This window comes from Haliaeetus leucocephalus, unplaced genomic scaffold, assembly GCF_000737465.1.
Source record: "Haliaeetus leucocephalus isolate CR32 unplaced genomic scaffold, Haliaeetus_leucocephalus-4.0 Scaffold340, whole genome shotgun sequence".
Classification (NCBI taxonomy): domain Eukaryota; kingdom Metazoa; phylum Chordata; class Aves; order Accipitriformes; family Accipitridae; genus Haliaeetus; species Haliaeetus leucocephalus.
Genome location: NW_010972776.1, coordinates 1,840,885 through 1,866,086, shown reverse-complemented (window position 1 = coordinate 1,866,086; position 25,202 = coordinate 1,840,885). Strand labels below are relative to the sequence as shown.

The 25,202-nt window shown below is 38.0% G+C and overlaps 1 protein-coding gene across 2 annotated transcripts in view; it reads left to right on the top strand.

The window, feature by feature from the left end:
• Positions 1-25,202, top strand: part of LOC104834793 (fibronectin type-III domain-containing protein 3a-like) — a 49,392-nt gene that overhangs the window by 5,715 nt on the left and 18,475 nt on the right. The window contains exons 3-6 of one of the 2 annotated variants that reach the window (XM_010572391.1): positions 12,666-12,801; positions 18,954-19,029; positions 20,264-20,340; positions 24,225-24,456. In XM_010572391.1, the coding sequence (XP_010570693.1) occupies positions 12,706-12,801; positions 18,954-19,029; positions 20,264-20,340; positions 24,225-24,456 (481 nt within the window). In that variant the 5' untranslated portion in view covers positions 12,666-12,705. Of the gene's footprint in view, positions 1-12,662; positions 12,802-18,953; positions 19,030-20,263; positions 20,341-24,224; positions 24,457-25,202 lie in introns of both variants that reach the window. The other variant, XM_010572390.1, reaches the window with a different exon arrangement.

Sequence of the window (25,202 nt, the reverse complement as noted above, 5' to 3'; positions counted from 1 at the left end):
AAGTTTTGTCTTTAGAGAGACTTGCATAATTGGCCTTTGGATAAAGAAAGTAAATTCTGGTTTTAGCTAAATGCATTTCCTGTGTAGAAAACAGCTCAAGTGGGTGGTAGCATACTGATAAGGGACCAACTAGGTGGCCTTACTCAGATACATTGTTTTTAGTTGGAGCTCATGGAATTGAGCTCCTCAGTCATGGAATTGATCAGGTCATAGAGCTGACCTGCTTGAAAAGCGGAAAGAAATCTTGTCAGAAAATTGCCACAGTATGGCACTTGTGAGAGCAAGAATTCTCCAACTTTTTTTTTTTTTAATTAAGATTCCTGTGAATTATATTCTGATGTACAATACTGTAATACCCTTATGAAACCACGGCAGTTGCATTGTTAAAAATAAAAGTAGCCAAAAGTAAAGATTAGTTTTGGAAGCTGTTGGCTGGAACAGTGTGTTTTACATGGGAGGAGAATAAGAAGATGAAGTATAAAGCATGCGTGAATCAGAAATCACCTTTTTGATGTAAAGACACAAAGTAGCTGTTCTCATTTTTTGAAGAGTTGACCTGAGTATCTCCTGAAGACCTTTGTCAAGCTTTTTGTAAAAAGAACATTTAGGTGTAGAACCACCCATTGCATCGGTGGAGGCCTGGTCTTTCAAATTCATGTATTTGAATTCATGTTTCACGACCTATCTGTGGATTAGAAGAGAGCCGTTGTTAATATGGCTCAAAATGGGTATCTGTCAACACTACGCAACTATTGTATAGTCACTAATTAACCCTATCCTTTGAGAAGTTTTTGATCCCTGTATGTGTGATATTGGCTGCATATAGTTTACAACAGTGTGTTCTTTAGCCTAATGCGACTGCTGCGTTGTGGAATGCAATCCCACATCAGCTGTGTTAGGACGAAACTGCATTTTTGCGTTACATCACAGCTAATGTGCTGTTCATCGAATTGAAAGGTATCGAAGCAGATTTTAGTTTTTCTATGATGGCGGTATATTTTTGCTGAGGTTAGGTCACCTCTTAATGAAGAATTAGTTTTCATGTTATGAATATGCACCAAAATTCAAGTGTAATATGCTAGTTTCAACTTTGTGAAGAGCAGTTTACCCCGTTTTCCCAAGCCCTTTCATGTTTGGTTCACAATTGTCTAATGCAACAGAAGAAATCGAGTAAAGAACTGAATGGTAGCTAATTGATGTGGAATAGAATGTGATGTGAAACTACATAAGTAAAAAACAAGTCTTTGGGGAGAAAAGTTGAAAGTGTCCTCTGAGCGTAAGATCAATGAGCAGATGGATTTCTTACAAGATATTAAAAAAAAGTAAAAAATTGGTAACCACGTTATAGTCTCCTGGAGTTGAATAGGTATTTTGGGAGGAAAATCATTTAACCATGTTAAATACGGGTTTATAAATTTAGATTAAGTACTTTTATCTGCTGTTTAATGCCCTTTATTAAATAGCTTCAACATTGCTATCTCTAATGGGGATCCGTTGCTTTCAGTTCTGCTATGTGAAGTATTAAAGTGTTCCAAAGCAGTGAAGTGATCTGTACCATTAATGTATAACTTCAGTTGGGTTTGTCATACTACAGTTACTTGAAGGAATAAAGGCAGCCTTTAATGTTTGCATGGATATAAGTAGCTTTAGTACTCTTTTAAGTACTTGCAAGATGGTACATGTTAGTATTGAGCAGAATGACTGTTTTCATCAGAAGGTTTAATCTGCTTACCAATGCATATATTTTTGTCCATTTCAAAATGTCAGGGGTGATAATTATTTAGAAGAATTACTCAGTTTTGGAAGATAATATGTAAACAACTTTTTAGTGTATTGTAAACTGTCATTTTGATTTTTAATCCCTAGATTTCTTAAAATAGAAACTTTGTAGAAGAGTATATATAAACTGTCACCCTTGGATTCTTTGAAACTGTGATAATTTCTACTTAAGCTCTTAGGTGAAGGTGTGATTACATCCCCGAACTTGTAGCAGGTTAACTGATTTACCAATAAATATTTAAAGCTTGGATATAGAAGCAAATTATTTTAGTCTGTTACCATGCATCAGCTGAACTGTGATAAATGGTTATATGCATGTTACTGGCCTGTCACAAATGCTGAGCAAAGTGTGCTTGCTTAAACCTCGTGTGTATGACCTCATACTTGCATTTTACCTTGCATTTTCCATGAACTAAAAAAATGCACATGGTCTGTTACCATGAGACTGCTCAGATGTGGTAATTTAAGTAATTTATTGGTGTGTTTTAGCCCTTGGTTTAAGTATAACCTGTTTTAACTAGACTAATTTGATCCGCTGTGCAGCTAAAGCATTACAGCCTGAACCTCTTCTCATGTTGCGCAAGGAAAACAGTCTTCAGTTTGTGTATCAAAATAATTCTTCCTTGCTTGAAGCTTGCATAATCTCTTACAATTTGAAGAAATCCTTTGCTTTCACTGTATTTTTATGCTTGTTTTTGAAGTCATGTTTTGTAAGAGGGTTCTTAAATTAAAAAGCTTGTTTGTGTCAATACACTGACAGGATACATCAAGCACGCTTCTCATTCACAGAAGCAGATTGAATCAGAGCTAGTGGAAAATCAGCCTTTGCTTTCCTTAGTCCCTACAGAAACCTGAAAGAAAACTCCTGCTTATATTAATCTTGCCAAGTCCTGATTTTACTTCTGTTTTGCTGGATTAGACAACAACTGACTGCTCTGACCAGTCTTGTGGTAGGGAGCCTTTCCTGGAAATAGCATTGTTAATGTTGGTTTTAATTGTCTGGATGATTGCTCGCTCTTAAAGTCAAGTTTAAAGTAAATAAGTTGTTGTTCAAGATTTGGAATGCAAGCATTTGGAGGATAACTTTTGGATCACATCTTGATTGTATCATACGAGCTGTATCAACTTTGTGCGTGGGTCTGCCATCCCATAATGCTCTCTAGCTTAATTTAGGACAGGTATTACCCAGCTCTGGCACTAAAAAGGTCTGAGTTTTGGTGCTTCCCTGGCATAATCCCAGGAGGTTTCGTTGGCTCAGCAAACTGACATCCATGTTTATGTGCAACACAGAGTGTGGCAAGTTTGCTGTCTGGAAATGTATCACATAGAACAAAGTAAACTAGCCAAGCTCAGGGTGCACTTAAATTTGCCACTTTGCTGGCCTGTCGTCAGCCAGCTCTTGCTTGAAGATTATAAGAAAAGCTTTTAAAAATACTTAGATATTTATTCCTTGCTATGAACTAGGTATTCCTTGCTATAGGGAGGAAACTCGGATGAATAAGGTGCTATGGAGTATGTGTTCCTGTTGCGGTGGACTTGTCCGCACGTACAATAGACATTTCTTTGGATTGTTTCCAGTCTTTGAAACAGAACTTTTTCCCCTGGAATTGAAGAAGGTTGGTAAATTAATGGGCAGAACTTGTTTCTTTTTAGGGGAAAAAATTACCATAAAATGGATTCAATTTTACGTTCCACTTCAAGACCAAATTTGTCCCATAGGAAGGAATTGTACCTAGTTATGCAGATACTTAACCTGAATTTCAGATCTTGGAGCACGTGCAGCTCCCTGTAGAAACTTGCAGTTCCCATCTTGTAAATCTTGGCACGGTTTTAAACGTTTTGCTTCATGTGTTCAGATCTGTAGTTACTTAAAGGTGTAAACTCCAGCTACCTTTTTGCTGACTGGTTAAGGTTTCTCTGTGGCCCTTACTGTATTATCACCAAGATATATTTTCAGGTATGTAGTAGGCCTTGTGCTCTTAAGAGTATAGGGTTGTCTTTCTAGAGCTGTGTTTTATTTGCCAAGAAATACCCTATTAGCTTTCCAGCTGTTCTTTACCGCTGTTAACATTACAACTGCACCATGAGTCCTGTGAGGATACTGTCACTGCTTTTGGTCTTTGTAGGGTTTTCCTTTCTAATTTTTATCATTTTTTTCATTTCAACAGTGTGCTTTACTTCTTGTGACTCTGGTCAGAAGTTTTTTTGGAGGTACTTTTCAATGGGCTATGGTGTATGTTATTTCCATAAGTTCGAAGTGATTTGGATAGACGTTTTCGTATAGAATTTCAGTAGTATGTTGTTAATGTGCAAATAAACGGGTTTCCTTCAAGGCCTGAACAACCAGAACAATGTTTTGAAATTCAGGGGGCAAAGTTTCACACTTAGAAAATCATAATTTAAATAAATATGTTGTTACATTGCATTTATTAAAAGCTTTTCCATATAAGCTTGAAAATTTCATGCTTTGTGTAGCTTTAGGACATTAGAATGAGCAACTTAGCTTATGCCAGAATGTGTCATCTTCCTAGCTGGTGGAAAGAAGCAGTCAGTTTTGCATTTAATTCAATTATTATTTTTTTACCACCACCGATACAGCTGGAAAATATCTTAATCCCATTACTTTTTTAAAGTTGAAATAAGAATGAAACACTTTAAGGGCTCAGTCCTTTGAGGTGTTCAGTTCTGTTGAACACTTCCAGAAGTAGGAATACGACCTTTCAGGAACTACTGGGTTTCATTTTATGGGGCTGGTCACTTCGGAAGCAGCACAGAAGTGCTTAGGATATGGCTCTGCTTTTCTGGCAATAAGAGGAAAGGCGTAAAATAACTATAACAATGAAGGAAAATATTTACGTGAAAATAATGTAATGTTGGCATTATAGAAACTGTTAATGCAAACTTTACAGGCCTCAAATCAAGAATCAAGAGGACAGACATGGCCCTAATGTGACCAATGAGCATATTATTAAATAACAGCTCCAATCAAGTCAAATCTGATGTACTCTGGGCATTGACAAATACTTGCTTCCCAGCTCACAGTTCTTAACAGTGGAGTTTCTCTTGTGAAGAACAGCAAGAAGTTCTGCAGTCACTGGGAAAATGCATCTAACCCTGTAGGGTGAGCGCTGCCCTTCAGACTGTGCATTTGCCTTTTTTGTCCCCATGGAGTAGAGCTCTCAAATCTTAAGGGGTGTAGTTTCAGGCTGGAAAATAATTCTTATGTGCTATGGGTGGTTGCTTGTGTAGTTTCTGTTTGAGGGTGGAGGGGAGTAATTTTTTTATTGCTTTCCTGGTACAGTCACATCAGGAACCTGATCTGGGTTGGTAAGGGAGGATGAAAGGTGATATTATCACTTACATCAGAGTTCCCATGTGTCTTAGTATGTTGTATCTGCTGTTTCTCTTGTGTTTTTAGGGTTTTGTGGTGTCTGTGATATGAGGGCTTTTCATCTCAATCTTACTCCCCCTTCAGGGAGTATCTTTATGGGCAGTCAGGTCTCACAGTACCCTCAGAGATGAGTATTAATACTTAATCATCTTTAGAAAAAAAAGTGTCCTGTAATTTGCTAGATGCCTTTTTTTTTTGGTTGGTTTTTTTACCCCCCTGCTCTCCTACAGATCATTTACACCTTGACATCCCCCTCCATGGGTCGTTCTTGTCGGTGGGCACAGGAGCCAGCCAACTTTCTGCAGCTTTTAGGAAGTTACTAGAGCTCCTTCTGGCAGCTGGCCTGATGTGTTTGATCCCCAAATGGTCTTTGACAGGGCAGAAGGACTATCTGTAATAAAAGGCTTGTGGTCTATATTTTACCGTGAAAACCATTAGCACTACTTTAGAATAAGCATTTAAGTAACAGTTAAACTTTTTGGAAAACACAGAGAAATGTTCTGGAATTGTCACTTTTTTAGATGTCAAAAGAGAAAAAAGTTTTAAAAGAGTTTCTAGAAGAAAACACTTGGCACAGACTGTGGAAACCTTGTACTATGTGGAGTTGGGGTGGGCATTTTGTTGAGGTTTTTTTGTTTTACTTGGGTTGCAGACCTCGTCAAGGTCAAAATTGCAAGGCCTTAGCAATACCTAGATCAAAATGACATCGGGCTTTACAGCTGTAAGCATTAAAAAAGTTTGAGCACATTTGTTGGGTAAGTCATGAAGAACATTTTCAGTATCTAAGTTGTGGCGCCTTTATGGCTAGAAGCCAAACTTCATACAAGATGGTGCAGACAAATTCACTTGGGTGTCATTATAAATTATTTCCAACATTTTAATCAAAACATATATTTGGTTTTGAACAGATGACTGTTATGGAGTGATGGTGGTCTCTTCAGGGCTAAAGTTGTAACTGAGCTTCTGTTAAGTCTGATTCTGTCAAGTCTCTCATTCCCTTAATCTTGCTAAAAGTAAACCAATCCACCTAGAACGTCTCATGTGTGGTCCTGTGGCAGAGGAGATCTATTTTAGGATTGGGATGATATCTTAAACACCTTGTTAATACTGTTTATTTGAAAAACTTGGGTGGGAGAGGGTACCTTGTATCTTTTTTCCAAAATGTTTCCTACCTCAAAATGGTGTGGGGCATAAATTTCAAATCTGGAGGGTTGAGGGTTTTTTAGAATTCATAAATAAGGTTTGATCTTTTTGACAAGGCTATTCCTTAGCCTGGGGTTGGGGACGACTTCTGTTTGGGTCTACTGTTGTTCTTTTTAACAACCTTTGGAGATCACTGATGCAAAATTTAACTGACAGATTAGAGTGTGTTTAAAATACTCAGAAGCCTCAGTTTGCAAGAGATCTGGAGTTTAAGGCATGGCAGTGTCTCAGCGTTTTCTTTATCAGAGTACATGAGGTTCATATATCTGTGTATGTCCACAGATCCAGTTCTAGATGTTACTTTTTTCCAAAGGTGAAAGACACTAAGTATGTTGCTTGTAATAAGACTTTGTTCCTGCCCCACCACTTAGAGAAAATAAATATATATAATATATGAAAGTATAGTAAATATATAATACTAATTAGTAATCCTATTAATATAAAAAGGTATAATTAAAATTCTAGGGTTTTTTACAATACTGCTTTTAATAAATAGCAATATTGTAGTAGTTTACTTCCTGCAACAAATGTAAACTTATGATCAGGCTAGAAGGTTGCATAAGGTGCTGAACCTAGAAATCAGGAAGTCTGAGCTGAATTTCTAGCTCTCCATCAGACTTCCTTTTTGGTCCTGGACACATTGTTCTTTCTAACTCAGGCATACTGTATTAAAAAAAAAGAAGTCTCTATTTAAGTAATAAGCTCCTGGGAATAGGAACTTTCTCACATTAAATCCAGCACTTACTATAATGAAAATACAGTGGTTTGTGATAGCTTCTGTGTGGGATTATAAACTTCTTTTACTGTTCATGAAATCTGTTCAGCTTCCACTCTGGACAGTGGAATGGAGCTGATCCATTTCTATCTACAGTGTTCACCCCCATTTAGTTTCTCTGTGATATCTTTCTGGAGAGAGATTTTTTTAATATACTAGGAAAATATTTTAATATGAGATAACAGGATTTTAAAAATGTGCTAAATACGTAATACTGCTACATATTTGCACAGTAGTTAATCTCATATTCTGTTAATATGATCAAAGGACATAATTCCAACGAAAACCAATTTTTTTCAATGTATGAATTTTTTCTTATTTTTTTTGTAGTACTATAAAATGCATTTAATGAGTAACACAAACTTTTCTTTGTTTTTACATGCCCTGCACATAAATAGTTGCAAATTCATCATTACTGCCTAAAGAGAAACCATGTCTGTATAATTGTTGATGTGTTGCTGGTGTTTACTGGTGGCTGTTTCAAAGATCTTGATAAAACAGAAGCAATGTGTTTATACAGGAAGATTATTTTGGTAATAACTTTTTCTTAGAGATATTACTGTTATGATTTTGAAGTTGTTTCTGTTGTGTCATTGAAGTGGAAGTGACTGAGTTGAACGTGGTGCCTCATTCCAAGCTACACATTGGCAGATGGCTAAAGGAGGCTTTGTAATGCAGCAAGCATTGTTTCTAGTAGTTTTAGTAACTACCCCATGTACTAGAATTGCATATTTATTTCACTTTGCATTGAAACTATTTTAGACTATTTTAGATTTTAATTTCAAAATGTCTCATGAGAATCCATAATGTTTTCCAGACTTAAGGTATGATGATCTAGTATCATATAGACTTCAATTAGCTACCTTTGCTTTGCTAGTTCTGTGTAGGGAGCATAATAGCTGTTTTGTATGTAAATAAGAGCCCAGCTTTCTCGGCTGAGGCGCTGGCTTCAGACGGGAGTAGGCATGAATCAATGAACACTGAGTTCAGTGCGAATCCTCGGGAGCTGGATGGGGTCCAGGATGACTGCAGCACTGGTTGAGAAGAATTTGGGCTGGAGAAAAGGGAAGGCCAATGTTTCAGTCTTCCAGAGTCTCGGCATTTTTACTATGTCAGGAAGTGAGGTCAGGCACAGCCGCTGTATACTGTAATTGTTTTCTGGAAGGCTAGTCATTAAGATTTTCTGTTTTTCTTAGAAGCCTTTGTAGTGCAAGACTGTCAGTGGAAAATATTGCCTTTTTTTTAATATGGTTAACATGATTAACCGTATTACATTAGCACAGTGTTGAATTGCTCGGGAACGCTTCTCAGGGTACATTTTTAAAATATGACCTGGTTTTACTTAGTTTAAAATAATATTTTAATTTTTTTAATGTTGTGAAATAAATGCCAAAATATTTCAGCTTTTTAGATGCGTGTCTTGAACAAGTAATCTGTGAGAGCAGTAGCTCAAGCTATTTCTGGTGTAGATTTCTGTTAACTTAGAAATGCAATATCCAGTATTACTTCTTTCGGCTTTGCTAAAACAGTGTTTCTGAAGGTTTGTTTCTGAGATGGTTAGTCCCAATTCTTTTTTTTTTTTTTTTTTTAATTGCTGTTTTGCTATATGGGCTGAATTCATCCTTCAGCTCAAACAGTTTGGGAATGACCTTTAGCTGATGTCTAATAGAAGCCACTGTAAAGATATGAATCAGGCCAGAAGTACCCTTGCAAAATGTAACCTTTCTAAAAATTAATCTATTTAATTCCATACTGACTCAAAAATCTCCAGGGCATGGTGACAAAGCTCTAGAAGATATCTGTACAAATGCTGCTCTTGATTCATATATAATGATTCATTAATTCTTGGTATGTTCCTTTGCAACTCTGAAAACTACAACATTTGCCTAGTCTTTAATGCTTGCAGATGGGATTTTTCTTGCTTATTTTTAGTCTAGAATTTAAAATGTTGTGTATTAGCTCATCTTTAATGTCAGTGCAGCCTGTGAATTCTTAGTGCAAGCATCTTTTTCTTCTTTTTTTTTTTTCCCTGACTGCTTGGATAGTTAGTAGTGATGATAAGCTTAACGCCTAGCTGGCAAGAACAGACTGTGGAAAATAGCAGTCTGAGCCTCTATTACTAAGCATACAATAGAATAAACTAGTCTTCAGGGACCCGAGAAACTTTTTGATGCAGTTCTGCCTCTAGGTGGGTTCTTCCTTTTTGGGCTAAGTACAACTTCCCAGCTGGATTAGCCTATCAAAGCTAGCTTGGTTTGGGTTTTGGGTAAACCCGGGGGTTCAGAGAATGCCCGGCATTCATGATGGTGTTTGAGGAAAGCTGTGAGACTTGGTAGGACTTTGATTGTGGGGGTTGTGGATGGAGGTGGGTTCAGAATCCTCAAATCTCCTTTCTGCCCACGCAGTGGTTGCCCTCCACCTTTTCTTTAGAAGCGGCTGTCTTGGTCCCTCCCAGCAGCCGTGCTGCATTGCCTGCCCTGCTGCCTTCGGTGGCGAGAGTCGTGGGGCTGAGCCGGAGGACAGCAGGGCTGGATTCCTTGCTCCTAGACTAGCAGTAGGAGAGTGTGGGTAATGGCTTTTCAAGATAGATCTCTGTTTCTTTGTTTTGTTTTTCAGGAAACTGTGCTGAGTGTGTAGTAACTTTTCAGGAGTTCTCTTTTTATTTACCCAAATACCACCTACTTCCTTGAATGAAATGGTGACTTGTGGGAGGCGAACCCATTGATACGGTGTTCAGTGGGGGTGCTTTATTTCCCTTGAAAAGTTTTACCTATTACCCTGGGGAGGGGTTGAGTCCCATGCTTGTTTACCAGCAGAGGTGGCACCTTTGAGAACAGCAGTGTCTTTTGCTGCCCTGTTACCAATATTTTCAAGGAATGAAGCTGTGCTCTAGAAGCAAAAAACCTTGTTTTTTGCAAAGTCCATCAGTATGCGGTGGGATGTTGCTCTTTGTCGTTAGTGTTCTGCCACTTGCAGCCATCTGAGCCCAGCTGTACAGTAAAATGTTAGTGTTCTGAGTCAGGTGAATCTGACCAAGAGTTGTTAAAGTGGTTTCATTTATGCTAGTACTTCCATTTTCTCTGACCATATGGAGATTCCTGCTAAGACTTGAAATTGTATTTGCTATTTTTGGAGATTGTCATTAACTGTATAAAAACATTTGTTTCCTGATATTCCAAGTATTAAGTTCTTCCTCTGAAAAATGTGAAGTTAAAGCACTAAGCAAGTAGAATGTATGTGTGGTGTAGGTGTAAATGTAAATACTACCTGTGTCATTAGGTAAGTGATTAAGGATTCTAAAAACCATGTGGATGTTGGTGCTCTGCTCTACAATTTGTACTAACTACACTGCTGCTCGCTAACATAGACAAAGCCTCAGAGAATTGTATTCAGCCAACGCAGGAGACTAGGATAGAAACTTTGAACGTTTATTTAAAATTGCAGGTGGTACTGGGACTTGTTTCAGAACACGTTTTTCTACAGCTGGTTATTTTGGTTAGTTGGTTGAACATTTGAATGCAGATGTAGTTGCTTTTTGGTACAGGGTTTTCCCCTTTATGTTAAGTGCTAATTTCTGTTGTCTTTGAGGTTCTTAGATGAAAGAAATTGAGACTATATGCATATATAAAATAAAGTATTTTCAACCTGCCTGTGTATACTGAATTCCTGTTATGGCTCTTAAGACTTGCATCTAACCTCTAAACCTCTGAAAATGGGAGAGGTGTAGTAGAAGAAAATTCTGCCTTAATTTTAACATACTGTCTGGCAGTGTTACTGTGCAGGTATTTTTAAGTGGAATAGTTATATACAATCAGATGAGTTTGTTTCCTTGGCAGAGGTAATTCAAAATGTGACAAACAGGATAGAAGATTATTTTATTCAGGAAATAAGTAACATGCTAAGGTAGTTAAGTATAGTTAGGACAAACCTGATACAAATTTAAACTTTGGAGGTCTTGTCTAGGCCTTGCACCTGTGCAGTCATATTTGGCCCTTTAAAATTGTTACTGGAGCAGACCCAGAAAACAATTGGTATGCAGAATGAGCTGGTTGCTTTGGCAGTCTTGGCTATTTTGTTATGCTATATTTTGTGGCTGTGTGATTGTATCAGTTATTTTGACATGTTTTTGCAAACAAGAAAGAATGTTTGGGTTTTTTTTATCAGTGGATGCTACCAGCCTCTTTACCTTGTAATGGTAATATAGGAGAAATCCTTGTAATCTCAACTTTTATTAGAGACCCTTTCTGAAAGAAATGAGTTAACGCCAGAAGAAATGACACGCACCCCCCAACACTGTAATTTCCATACTGGTTACAGAACTGAACCAGGATTTGGCAGCTGTATATAGGTTGACTTGGTTCATGCACAGATTTGGGAGTGGGAAATGTTTTTTGTCTTGATTTTACTTTTTGTTTTTAAGTTAATGAATTGAACTATCCTAACCGCATTTTGTCTTCTGTCTGGGTTTATAGGAGGTAATGGGAAGGGAGAAGGAAATGTCAGCATTTCCTGTATCCTGTTATCGTGTGCTTTTTTTTTTTATGGATGCTGAATTAACTATGCACTGAAAATTCACTAACACTTGGATTGTATTTTGATTTATTGTAATTACAGATTATTCACTAGAAGCCCAAAACCGTGCAGCACTTTTCCATATGCAATTCTCTGTGGTACTCGGACTTTTGTACAAATTACTCTCTTGTGTTGCCTTAAGCTTTTGTTTTCATTGTGTCAGATTTCTGTATTGATGGCATGTTGCAACACTGGAGAAACTGCACGGTTTGGAGGGGGGTTGATCACACAAGGACTGAAATGTATATGTAGTATGTGAATTGTTTGGCCTAAAATTTAGGTTCTGGAGCACAGGCAATTTAGAAATTGTAACTACAAATTTAAGAATGAAGTGCTGCATGAGTGTAAGTTATGCTACTGTATAATTGCATCACTTATGTACTGATTTCATCACTCGTGGCATGTCAAGCTGAATGTGCATGATACATACTTAAAGAGCATATTTTTAGAAGAAGGATACGTATTGCTTAAATGCAGTACTTAAAAATGAAAAGTAGGGTAACATATTGGACTCCTTGGGTGTACTCAATTATGAAGAACTCGGGTATATGACATGTGATCCCCTTCATGCTTTTAAGACTGTCAGTTTGCAAAGTTTTTAAATGCACAATGAAGCTAGAAGTGGATGTTTTACAATAACTTTTGTCTCCAATTAAAGTCAGTTTATTTAAAAATCTTTGGGGGAGAGTTGTGGAGTGTTGAAGTCTGATGATATTTTCCTATTGGGTTTTCAAATATTCTTGAATTGCTGTCATTAAAGGATCCAATAATAGCATAGTGCAAGTGTTTGTTTTATGGAGAAGGAAAAAAAAAAAAGTCCTGAAGGCACTGCTGTATTTTTTTCTTCTGAGGCATTGGTACCAAGTTTGGCAAATGAAGTAGAGAATTATTTGGGGGGGGAGGAGAGACATATCTAATATTGGCACTTTCTTTTTGTTTTAGCAGGTGGTTAATGTGAGCAGTTGTCAATGAATGGTTTTCAGACATGATGGCCGACCAGCCGCCTCCATTAGAAGCTACGCCTATATTGAATGAAGTGCCACTTCTACCTCATATGGTTAATGGGGACAGCATACAACAGGCAAGTAAATCCATTGCACTTTCATACAAGTCATGTAAAACTGTGCCAGCAGTGGTAGTAGGGAGGTTGACATTCAAGCATCGTGTAAAAAATAGAACAGATGTAAAACAGTTTTCCTAACTTGTATGATGGCTGAAAAAGGAGGAGGCTTGAAATAAAGCAACTACGATACTGATTTGCAAAGTTAGAAAAGCATGTGGTTCTCAGCACTGATATCATCAGTAAAATAGAAGTGCAAATATAGAGAGGAAGAAAATCATTCAACATTAATACAGTGGAAATGTGAAAAGATTGCGAATTAAAAGGAATGTTATATACATGTAAGTGCTTTAAAACTAGACTACAAAATCAAAGCATAAAAGGAAAAATATAATATATGGATTTAGTAAAGCACTGAGGTTTTGAAAGATCTTCTTAAAGCTCATCTAAATAAAGAGTAGCAAGTGGTTGCAGTGCTCTAAACCAAGAAGTCTGTTGCAGGGGAATGAGAGGAAAGACCTTGGCTTCCTGATATTAAGTATCTTCATTAATAATTACAGTGCAGTGGTGAAACCTGAGTGTTTTTATTTGAAACTTTAGAATTTTAGTGGACACGACCCTTCAAAAGTACCTAGTACGATTAGAAATACAGACAAAAGTGAAAGCAAAACAGTTTGAAGCACAAGCTTGTATAAGTTGTCAGTAAACTTGAAGTGAATTTACTGTTTGGCAGTAGAAGTTGAGTGCCTTGTACTGCAAATGCTGAGGTATCTTCCCATCATTTGGAGACAGATGTTCAGTGCACTCAGAAATATTACAGACATCCTGACATTTTAACATTGGATCTTACTTTAAGAAGCATCTTCCCCCTGCCCTAGCAGCTACAAACATGATACATCCTGGTTGGAGAGAAAAGATTGGTTGCTTTGTTTGTTTGTTTTAAATAGCTAAGTCGCTGTTTGTTGGCAGGCTGCAACTGGACAGAGTGCTAGATAATCTTATCTAGGCTCCCTTTCCCACAAAAAGTTGAACCAGATGATCTCTCAAGGTCCCTTCTAACCTGGGTTTTTCTACAATTCTGTAATAACAAAACACAAATTTGAAGGCTTTATGTGCCCGGAGTTAAATAATAATTTTGTTGAAGCAAGGGACAAAACTGCCCATTGCTTTAATCTGATCAGTATATAAGAATTTAGGGGTTAATTCAGATGGAAAAGTTGCATAAAAGTTTCCAGAGGATAACTGTCATATGAAATGATAAGTGGTGTTTCTCAGGGGTCGTATTGGGACCGGCACCGTTTAACATCGTTGTTGGCAACACAGACAGTGGGATTGAGTGCACCCTAATCAGGTTTGCCGACAACACCAAGCTGTGTGGTGAGGTTGACACGCTGGACGGAAGGGATGCCATCCAGAGGGACCTGGACAGGCTTGAGACGTGGGCCCATATGAACGTCATGAAGTTCAACAGGGCCAAGTGTGAGGTCCTGCACATGGGTCAGGGCAATCCCAAGCTCAAATACAGGCTGGGCGATGAGTGGATTGAGAGCAGCCCTATGGAGAAGGACTTGGGGGTGTTGGTTGATGAGAAGCTCAACATGACCCGGCAATGTGTGTTTGCAGCCCAGAAAGCCACCTGCATCCTGGGCTGCATCTGAAGAAGCGTAACCAGCAGGTTGAGGGAGGTGATTCTCCTCCTCTGCTCTGCTCTGTGAGACCCCACCTGGAGTACAGCATCCAGCTCTGGGGCACCCAGCACAAGAAGGACATGGACCTGTTGGAGCGGGTCCAGAGGAGGGCCATGAAGATGATGAGAGGGCTGGAGCACCTCTCCCTGGAAGACAGGCTGAGAGAGTTGGGGTTGTTCACCTGGAGAAGAAAGGGCTCCAGGCAGACCTTATAGCAGCCTGCCAGTACCTAAAGGGGACCTAGAGGAAAGATGGGGAGGGACTTTTTATGAGGGCATGTAGGGATGGCACAAGGGCTAATGGCTCTAAACTGAACGCAGGTAGATTTAGATTAGCTGTAAAGAAGCAGTTGTTTACAGTGAGGGTGGTGAGACACTGGCACAGGTTGCCCAGAGAAGTTGTGGCTGCCCCATCCCTGGCAGTGTTGAAGGCCAGGTTGGATGGGGCTTGGAGCAGCCTGGTCTGGTGGAAGGTGTCCCTGCCCAAGGCAGGGGGGTTGGAGCTGGATGATCTTTAAGGTCCCTTCCAACTCAAATCATTCCATGATTTTATGATTATGAATGGTAACAGTGAAGATCTTGACACGTTTGAATGTACAGTGGATAAAGAGGGTGCACCAAAATAATCATGAATTGTTGAGGGTCTGATAGACCATAAATGCTGAAGTTTTAAAAGAGATATTGTTTACTTTGTATTTGTTACAGATGGGAAAGGATTGTAGTATACTTGCTTGTAAAAATAGCCTTTATTTAAAAAAAAAAAAGTGTACTCTGCTTTTTTTTCCTCAGACTCTGGAGATAAAAGTACAGTGACTGTGTTTTGAAATAAGTAAAGCTGTAGAGTCTCTAAGCTAGTTCTGAAGTTCTAGCATTAGCAACATGAAATTTTAGACACTTGACCAGCTGTGAGGTTATTCAGTAGGCAGTGTTTCATGTTACACAAGGAAAAGAGGTCAAGTAGATCTAATTAGAGACCATCTTCATAGCTGTATTTTTATAGCATGTCTTTGTATAGGTAAGTGTGTAGAATACTATTGTGTATTGAATGACCCAAAAGAAAGTGACAAGCGTTGAAATTTTCAGAACCTAGTGGAGACTGTTAGCAATCAGGTAAGGTTAAAAAAAACCAAAAACAAAAACCAGAAAAAACACCCCAGTTGAATCTTGGACATGCATTTGAAGAGTAGACTTGAAGGCTGATAGCCTCCAAGACTTACAATTGAATTATATTGGAAGTAACAAGTAAGTCTGTTTAGTGAAAATCTTCATGGGACTGGGAAGTGATTTTGTGTTAATGTGCCAATATTTCTTAGTCTAGTGTGTCTGTATATAAACAACCGTGTCATCTTGCCATCCATATCATGTTGCCGCCCGTTGGTTGGCTGACAAATACACTTGCTGTTCTTGTTTGTGGCACTTTTCTCTAGAGAGGCTTCTGAGCTACAGTCTCACATTGGAAAGTTTGCTTTTAAATAGAGTATTAACTTAGAAGCTTTGTTAACGCAGGTCATTTTTAAGTATTTTGCTGCCAGTGCCATAGAGGATAGGCTAATTACAGAGTATTACACAGTGGTTTTGTTTTCAGAAATAAAGTGCGTGCTGTTTGGCCAATCACTTCAGTCAGATGCAGCACCCAGTTCATTAGTTTCATTTCACATAAAGTATAAGTTGGAAGTTTTCTGGAAGGGTTTCTTGTTCTGAAAAAACTTCAGCAATGGAAAGTGTGTGAATAAGGGATAAAAGCAAAACACTGACCAGTGCTTTGAAATAGCTTGATCCTACTAGTTCTGAAATGGTTACATGGGACACCTAAAGGTGTTGACGTTACTGTGACTCCTAGAACTAGTCTGTCATCTAACTTGGCTTAGATTGACGCATTAGAAACACTCAAGCTTCCTGGAAATTTTCCTTGGTGGAAGGTAGATGGAACTGCATTTGCTTCATTAATTATAGTGAGTCATCCATCTAAGACATTGCCCCATGCATTCCTGAAATTCCAGTCCCTGAACTGCTCTACAGCCCTGTGATTACACCACTTAGATCCTTTTTGCTGAGTTCAGTTAACAGTTTCCTGAACTGTTTGTGAGAACTTCAGTTAGTTGAAACCCCTTCCGAAGATCTGACACGTTCAGAGGCTCTGAATTTCTAAAAGGATCCCTTTCCTGCCTCTGAATTTTCTTGCCCTTGAAGATGAGACTTCCTCTGAGGTTTAATACCTGCCTGTGGAGTCCTGTCCCCTGCTAGTGTCCATCCCCAGCAGCTGTTGTTGGCAGCAGACCTTGTCTTTCCTGGTTTTCTGTGCTCCGGCAAATCCCCAGCCTCTTGCTGTCAGTTTTCTTTAAACAAGTAACATTGCTTCTCTCTTTACTCCTAGACATTTAGCGGAATTTAAGTCATAAATTTACTTATATACTGACAGATCTGTCTTAAGTTTCAGTGTTTTAATTATGCCATTTTTAAAAGCATTATCTGTCACCTGTCCTTCTCGTAGAACTGTAATAAATATTGCTGACTGGCTAGATGGCCTTTTCAGGGGGTTTTGGTGTTTTACTTATTGTCCAGAAACAACTCATCTGCCTTGAGTAAAATTGTCTCCTGTACTATGAATTCACTGTGTTTGTATATGCCTCTGCATCCCCTGTTAAAAAATAAAAGCTAAGATTAATATAGCAGCGTGCAGAGTCTGCAAAATCAGTGTTAAGCAGCATTTATCAGCCTGCTGCTTTGTTTTACACACAACAGTTTAAATGTAACAGATCTGTGCAAACCTCAGTCTGTGTGCTGAAGTGGCACACTCAAGAGTAGAGGGAGAGAGAAGTGGGACATGTAAGCTGTTAACTTCAGGAAACACGAGTGTGTTTGGACTTACTCTCTTACACGTTAGCTGGAAAAATGTGGTTTGGTTAATGCCAGCATAAGCTACTTGGCAAACTCTTTGGAAAAGAGTAGTCAGTGGAGTTGGTCAAAAGGCAAAGGTTGAATGAGGGACCACAAGATCTTTTTAAGTCTCATTCTTTTCAGTGATCTTTTTATTAATGACTGGTATAATGGGACTGAGGTGTACTTAATAAATCTGCAGCTGATACAAAATGGGAGGAATTGCAAGCATCTTGGAAGCCTGAAATTATTTTGATTACTAGAAAGATAATCTAGAAAATTAGCATCAAGTACAAAGTACGATGCTTAGGTAGTCAGCTTATCCTAAGGAATGACTGGTTTAGTAGTGGTCCTTTAGAAAAACATCTGCCAACAGGTGGATAAAGACTGCAAGTGGAAGTCATCAGTGTTGGACTGTTTCCAAAAAAAAATGGCAGATAAAAACCCCAAAAGGATTTATATACAGGGTATGGCATCTAAATCACAGAAAACAATCTTTCTTTTATTGCTGCTTTATTCTTTATTTCATTGGTGGTTAAGACATGGAGTAAGGGTTCAGGTTGAAGCAGGGAATGCTGAAGTTAGATGATAAAATCTGTAATGATGAGGATAGTGAAACTGTGGTGCAGATGCCTAGGGATTTTATGGAGCTCCATCATTGGAGATGTAGCAGCACAAAATAGACAGGCCTATTCATTAATGTCATGTGTAGTTCATTTTTACCAGGAGTTAGATGACTGGGTGATCTCTTCAGGTTCCATCTATCTGATAGGATTATTGAATGAAAGAAAACTATACTTTTTGAGTTTCATAGCTAGTTTTACAAATATATTTTATTTCAATTTTTACGTTGGCCTTTGTTCTTTATGTGCTAGCTATCACCAGGGTGGAATTTTGACTGTGTAATTGTGCAGTTCTTGCATGGCCAAACCCCTCATTTTACTAAAGAATTAGACCTGTGCCTCTGTAATATAGTAGAATCTCACTGCGAAATTCTTGTAGTAATGTTGTCATGTTACAATAAAACTGAAGCACAGCTGCCAGTATTTTACAGTAAGACTGAAGCACGTGCTATGAATGGGGTAGAATGAGGTGATCACTTGTGTTACCCGGCACAAGGGAAACGATGCTGTGGACTGCCTGAGGAATAATTCTGGCAGATGTCCACATTGATTTGTGTGAAAGTGAATGCGATCATGCCCAAATTGACCTGCAGAATCTCACTGTTGTATTTCTTTCGCTACAGAATTACACAAACGTGAGAAAATACACCTGATCTTTCAGGAGCTGTAGAGCAGTGGTGGTAGGCATGACCTGCTTTATCACCTCTTCTACCGTCCTCCCACTGCCAAAGGACTGCATACTTTAATAAGTTACTTGATAGCATCGGATAATATATTATCAAAATACATACCAGCATGATTTCAGTGAAAAAACATGGCCGAGTTTTGAGCCATGAGGGGTGAGGTTATAGTCCTGATTTTGCCACTTTAGCCCTGAAACTGAGATAATCTCACAGAAAAAAAAAAACCCAAAAAACAAAACAAACAAAAGAAAAAAACCCCACTCCAAAACCCAAACCATCTATTTTCTGTTTTGTTTTCTACAGGTTATTCTTGTACAGGTAAACCCAGGTGAAACATTTACGATTACAACTGAAGATGGACACATTCAGTGTATCCAAGGTAAAGTAAAAACTGAAGTACTGAATCCAAATATTTTGATTCTGCAGATATCAAAGAATTACTACCAGTGTTTGTTTCTGTAATGTCAAATGTGGTTTTGTATGTTCTGCAATGTAATAAATCAGATTTTTCAGTTTGTACTTAAAGCACAAATGAGACAGCACTGGGAAATTGCCAAGATTCCCTGCATCTCCGCAAACTTTGCTGCTAATTTATAAAAGACTGGCATCTCAACTGTTTTTGTAACGATCCTTGAATAACTGTCTTCTCAGAATCTTAACACATGAATTTACATGGGATTTAGTCCACACTAATCCAAACAACTTTAATAGATGCTGTGTGACCTCACTTTGTTGTAAGGTAGTGGCATTAGCAGTCTGCTGATATTGTGGGAAGCATTGCTACCCTCTGTGTGTGGCTACAAACTACTTTTTACCTTCTGGGTAAGTGACAGAACTGCAAATCTGAGTCGGGTCAAAATATCTCCTGTAAGTCAAGTTGAATTTATCAGTAATTCCATTTTTGGAATATTTTTCACCATTTCAAATAACATTATATAAAACGTGTCCATTCTGCTTTCATCAAGTCCCAGACAGGAATACTTTCTTTCAGCTTGATGTGAAAAATAGTACATTCTTATTTAAAAAAAAAATTAAAAATTGGTAGACCAACTGTCAGCATTACTACAGTGCCAATATTGTTGCTACAGACTTTTAAATCTGTCACAAAAGAACTAAAATTTATCTATGCTGATTTTTGTACGATTAAAGAAATATTGTTGGCTGTATAAGCATGGTGGTTGGGATAAATGTAATCTGTGCTTTTTGTAGAATAAATGTACAGCCATACTTGCATTCAGAGATATTATCTAGAATTCTAGATGCTTCCTGAAAGTTATTAAGTCATACTTAATGTGTGTATTGAATGTGAAAATGAGTTATCCATTGGTGACATAAATTGCATTATTTTTCTTGATGGAAACTTGTTACAGTCGCTTCTTTTATGTTTTTTTAAACTCGCAGTCATTATTTAAGTTTCTCTCCTAACTGACTTTTTAATTGGATAGTTTAAGCCTTGCTTCTAAATCTACTTGTCTAAAAGTAGTTCCATAAATAGAGTTGGATGCAGTTGCTGGCTTTTCAGGCACCAAAGTGAGCCACCACCTTTGAAAAAAAGGTGTCTCGAGTTTGTAAAAGCCTCATTTGTTAAAAAGTGGCACCTTATTACTTCTCAGGTCCAGCACATGTTCCTATGATGTCACCAAATGGTTCTATGCCGCCTATATTTGTGCCTCCTGGTTATGTATCTCAGGTAAACTTTAATTTATTCTTATATTTCAGTATGTTTGTGAGTGTGGCTTTTCAACAATAAGGCTATTGATTATTTTATCTGGAACAGCTGTTAAAAGCATTTCTTCTATTTTTTCCATTGAGCTTGCCAACTATTTAACTTTATTGTAGGCTCTATCACCTTCTGATCACTTAGTAAAATTTGATCTAGTTTTCAGGATTTTTGTAATAATACTACTAAGCACTAAAAGATTACTTTTAGTAAGATAGTAGATGGCTGTGAATCGGCTGTCTGCTGAGCTCCATTAACAGGATCCACATCTTGATTTTTTTCTTCAGTCCTGTTTTCAAGGTGAAAGTAGGTGCCTGGGTCATATGAATAATCACAGTTGATTGCAGCCTGCTAAGTGTCAGAGGACTGATGGGTATAGACGGTGCTTAGCTCTGCTAGAAACAGTCTGATGGGAACATAGCTGGGGGCAGCATCGGAATTGAATGCGTCTCATGCACGCCATGGTTATGAGGCTTGTGTTTCTTACATTGAGGTTATACAGGTCATATACCAGTATCACTCTCTCTTTCACCCCTTAGGTCTTTTTTTTTCCTGGGCTGCATAAGATATTTCTCTTTAATGTCTGCTCATAATTCAGCTTTTTCTATTGTAATATAACTCTATTTATCCAAGTTTTCAATGCCCCTTTCTTTACCAGCTCTGATCTCCTTAACATTCAGCAAAAACACTCCACTGTTCTAGCAGAAGTGTGAAGAGGAGTGTTAATGCTAGTGACATGTGCCTATGAAATGAGCAGGACTCTGGGCTCCTCTCCCAGCTTTACTTTTCAGTTCTCACTGATTTTCCACTCCCCTGTGTTGTTAAGTCATAGCAGATCAGACCTGCATGTGGTATTTGAACTGTCGGGTATTTCAAGTTAACAATTTGATTTATTTTTAAATTAATGCGTTTTTTAAAGGGAAGTAATTAAAAACAAATGTTTAAACAGCACAGGCTAGGTTTCTCCTTTTCTAGTGTTGCTCAAAATCAGGACTTTTCTGAGTAGGCTTGAAAACTTTGTAACTGTATGTTGAGTTCCTCAGGCAGTTGTCTTTTTGCATACAGCTGCCTCTGCATTTCGTGCTTCTGCTGTTATAAGTAGGTACTTTCATGCAGACCTTGAAGAAAGATCCCCCAGCTAATTTATGCATCAATGTGAAATTTAGTCTTCAGTGCAAACAGTATGCAAAGCACTGGCAAATGCTGAGGTGTACAAACTGAAAAATATATTTGTTCTGTGTTTGCTGTCACATGATACTAGGGGGGTTTGTTTTGTTTTGTTTTCCCTTGGTCATTATGACAGGGATAGACAAGTTTGAAACCAGCTTTAAATTAGAGCTTGAGTTATTTATACTGTTCTTGTCAGTGGATGAGACTTTAACTCTCTGCTCCCAAATCTGTCTGGAGGAGCCCAGAGATTGTTATGTTGGTTTCTGCCAAAATGGAATGAAGTGATTCAGTAGTGGATAATGGGGACACAGCAACTTCAGACTGTAAAATCATGTGAAAGTCTTACTGTATTAATGTATCCCTTCTACCTGAAACTATGCCACATGTTCTTGCTTAATATATACATAAAACAGAGTTAACACAGCCATCAAAATTTGCAATGAGTTTTGACTTGTATATGTTATAGTATGTTATAATATTATGCAATGTAATGTAGTTCAAGTGGTGTATTTAGTTCCGTTGATGAACCAAAAAAACCCCCACGTTGTTTCTAGAACAAAGTGTATTCAGTGTAAGCTTTGTCTTAAGTGTTGTCTTGTAATTTTTTTTCTTCTATTTAAAGTCTGTTAAGAATTGCTAATAATACAACTGACTCTAAGGCTGTCTCACAACTGAGCTCTGTCATAGCAATTTGTGAGTGGACACATTCTGTTTCCCTTCAGAAGAATAATTTCTCATTAGTTTGCTCTATCTTTTGCTGAGGAGCTTTTCAAAATACACTTTTGGTGTAAGCAGTATTTCAACATCCGTAATGCCTTCTTGGCCAACTAGGAAGTGCTACAGTGATTTCTTATAACCAAACTAAATACTCTTTAAGAGAAGGTCGTGAAAGAACTAACAGGATAAAACATGGCCTGCTTTTGTCTAAGTTCTTTCTTTAAATGCCTGAAAATATAAATTGTGTCTATTTTTAGTAACAGAGGGCTACATAAATAAGTTGAACTCTTCTCAGAGCAGGTTTTATTTTGTATGATTTACATTATGGATTGCATTAAAAAAAAAGTATTTTTTTGCATCTCAGTTTTGTATGCCAGCCTGCAGCTGGAATGCATCCCCCACTCTGCATCCACAGGTAGTATTTTCTGCTGACTACATGATCCATCTCTGTTAATACTGAAGCACTGTAAGGCCCTTCCTAATAGTGTTTGTGATTTGCATTTTTAAATGCAACTCGGAGGAGATGACTGATGTTGAAGGAAAGAAGCATAAAGCTGCAGACTAATTTTAAACCAATCTAAGAAAAATGCCTTGTTTTCCTACTGAGACTTGATTAATTTTGAAGTGTCAGTTTGCCTATAATATAGAACATTTTCCTATCGTTGATTTTTTTTTTTTACCAATTACATTGCTCATACCTCTCTAATCTTTTGTGTGAGGGAGAAAATGAGTTGTTGTCTGCCTATAAATAGGATTTAATACAGTCTAGTTAGTTTCTGAGTCAGACTTCTCATTAGATACAGTCTGAATTTTATGCCAGTGGACTTCTGTATTGTGGCAGAAGAAACAAACTGGAATATGACCAGATGATTTTTCTGATGCTCAACTCAGAAGGTTTTGACCCCGTCAGAGCTGTAGGTGCTGAAAACTTAATCCCTCAGATAAGCAAAATGGACTGTAACCACAGAATGACAGCAAATTGGTGCAGATGTCCTGTCTGTAGTGTGAACCCTACCTCGAGAAAGGACCCTGTAAACCTCAGCATCTGGTTGTCTGTTCCAGGTGTCTTAAAGATGAGACTAAACTGGGCATTGTTTCACTTCAGTGTCATTGTTGTTTAATATGTCTTTTTGTGAATCCTGCTGTAGTGTTATTTTTTGACCTTGTCTTCTAAAACTTGTGTTCTGTCTCTTCTCAGTTTTAAGATTTAGAGAAGCGTTACTGTATAAAACCCTAATGTATTTTAAATTTACTGTAGGAAAAGCAATTTATTGAGATATTAATGTATTTCATGCTGGCAGAATTAGACTCCAGAAGGAGCCTATATATTGCCAGTTTAGGACACATGCTTAGAAGTATGCCTGTGCATACATATGCATGTACTGTCTTAGCATCTTTTTATCCTAGAGTTCAGACGCACAGACAGGTTCCTTGTCTGAATTCTCTTAGCCTGTGGCAAACATGAAATATTTTGACATTTGGGTTGGGTTGGATCATAGTACAAGACAGCAGAGCTGGCTTGTAATACTTTGTACTTGCCATAGGCTAAGAATGTGTATGCAGACATGTACCACAAATCAGATGACATGCAGTGACTTGTACATACGATAGTGCTGTCAGTCAGGATGTAGTCTAAAGCAGTTCTTCTAACTCTTAACTACAAGTAGACTGGGAATTACACCCTGATCAATTCACATTGCTTGTTTAAAAGAATATATACATTATTCATAAATTATAGATTGCTTAGCACTTTGGTATGTGAAGCTCAGCTTCTTAAAACTGATTGCTTCAAACTCCAGTTTCTTCCAGTAATATATGCTGGGTTTTGACTGGAATTCATTTCGGTGTGTATATCCCTGACTGTCAGATTGTGGGTATAAACTTAATTTTTTTTATTTTTTATTATATATACAATATTTATAAGATTGTTAGTGTACTAACTTTTGATTTCTTATGTCGCATGACAGGTGGTGGAAGAAAATGGAGTTCGTAAAGTGGTGGTATTGCCACACTCAGCTGAATTCCATCCTTCCATGCATCCTCCTCCTCCTCCTCCCCATGTGCCACATTACATGCATCATCACCATGCTTTGCTTCCCCACCCACCTCACCCAGTGTACCCTCCAGTTCCTGGGACGGGAGAGCTGCCACCACAGTTCATTCACCAGCATCCACCACCACACGTTTTTCAAGAACAAGGTGAGAGCGCAGGTGATGTTTAAATACACGAGAAGGCCTTTCACTGGGTGCATCTAGACTGAGAGAGCTGAGTTTTGTCAGTAGCTCTTTCACCCATTTCTGTTATTTTGGTGCTAGTTATTAGACTCCCTGAGGCTTACGTGTCTTTATGGGGTATTTTAAAATACACTTGCGTATAAGGTGTCATGGTCTGAAGGCACTCTGCATGTGCAAAGTATGATTGTATAAAGTTTAAATCTTCTGCTGTTCTGTTTTTAAGGATTTAATGCAAAAGCAGTAATTTAGAAGTGTTCTAATACTGTGTGTATTTTTCATGGATCCTTACTTTTGTTACTGTAAATGCCACAATGATTGCTTCTACCTTTCTCTAAAATTGTGCTCTCCAAAACTGCTGTGTTTTGTCACAGCCTTGGCATGAAGTTTTTTGAAAATGCATTAATTTGATACATGAATGTATTTTTTTGATGAGACAGAGTCCAAATATGACTGGAAAGAAAATAAAAATAACATACATAAACCAAAAAAATAGTAATCCATGTTGGAAGAGGAAGTGCAAATCCACTCTATATGTAAAAACTGAATGAAGCAATACTTCATTGGAGCCATTGGAGGGCTGGGGTCACTGCTGAATTAAACCAGGCTGTAAGCTTTATTCTATAAACAAGCATTTAATGCAGAAAGCAATTAGACTATGTAAGACCATCCACTATCTCTGAAGCTTAAATTGGTAATTAAGCTATTTCAGC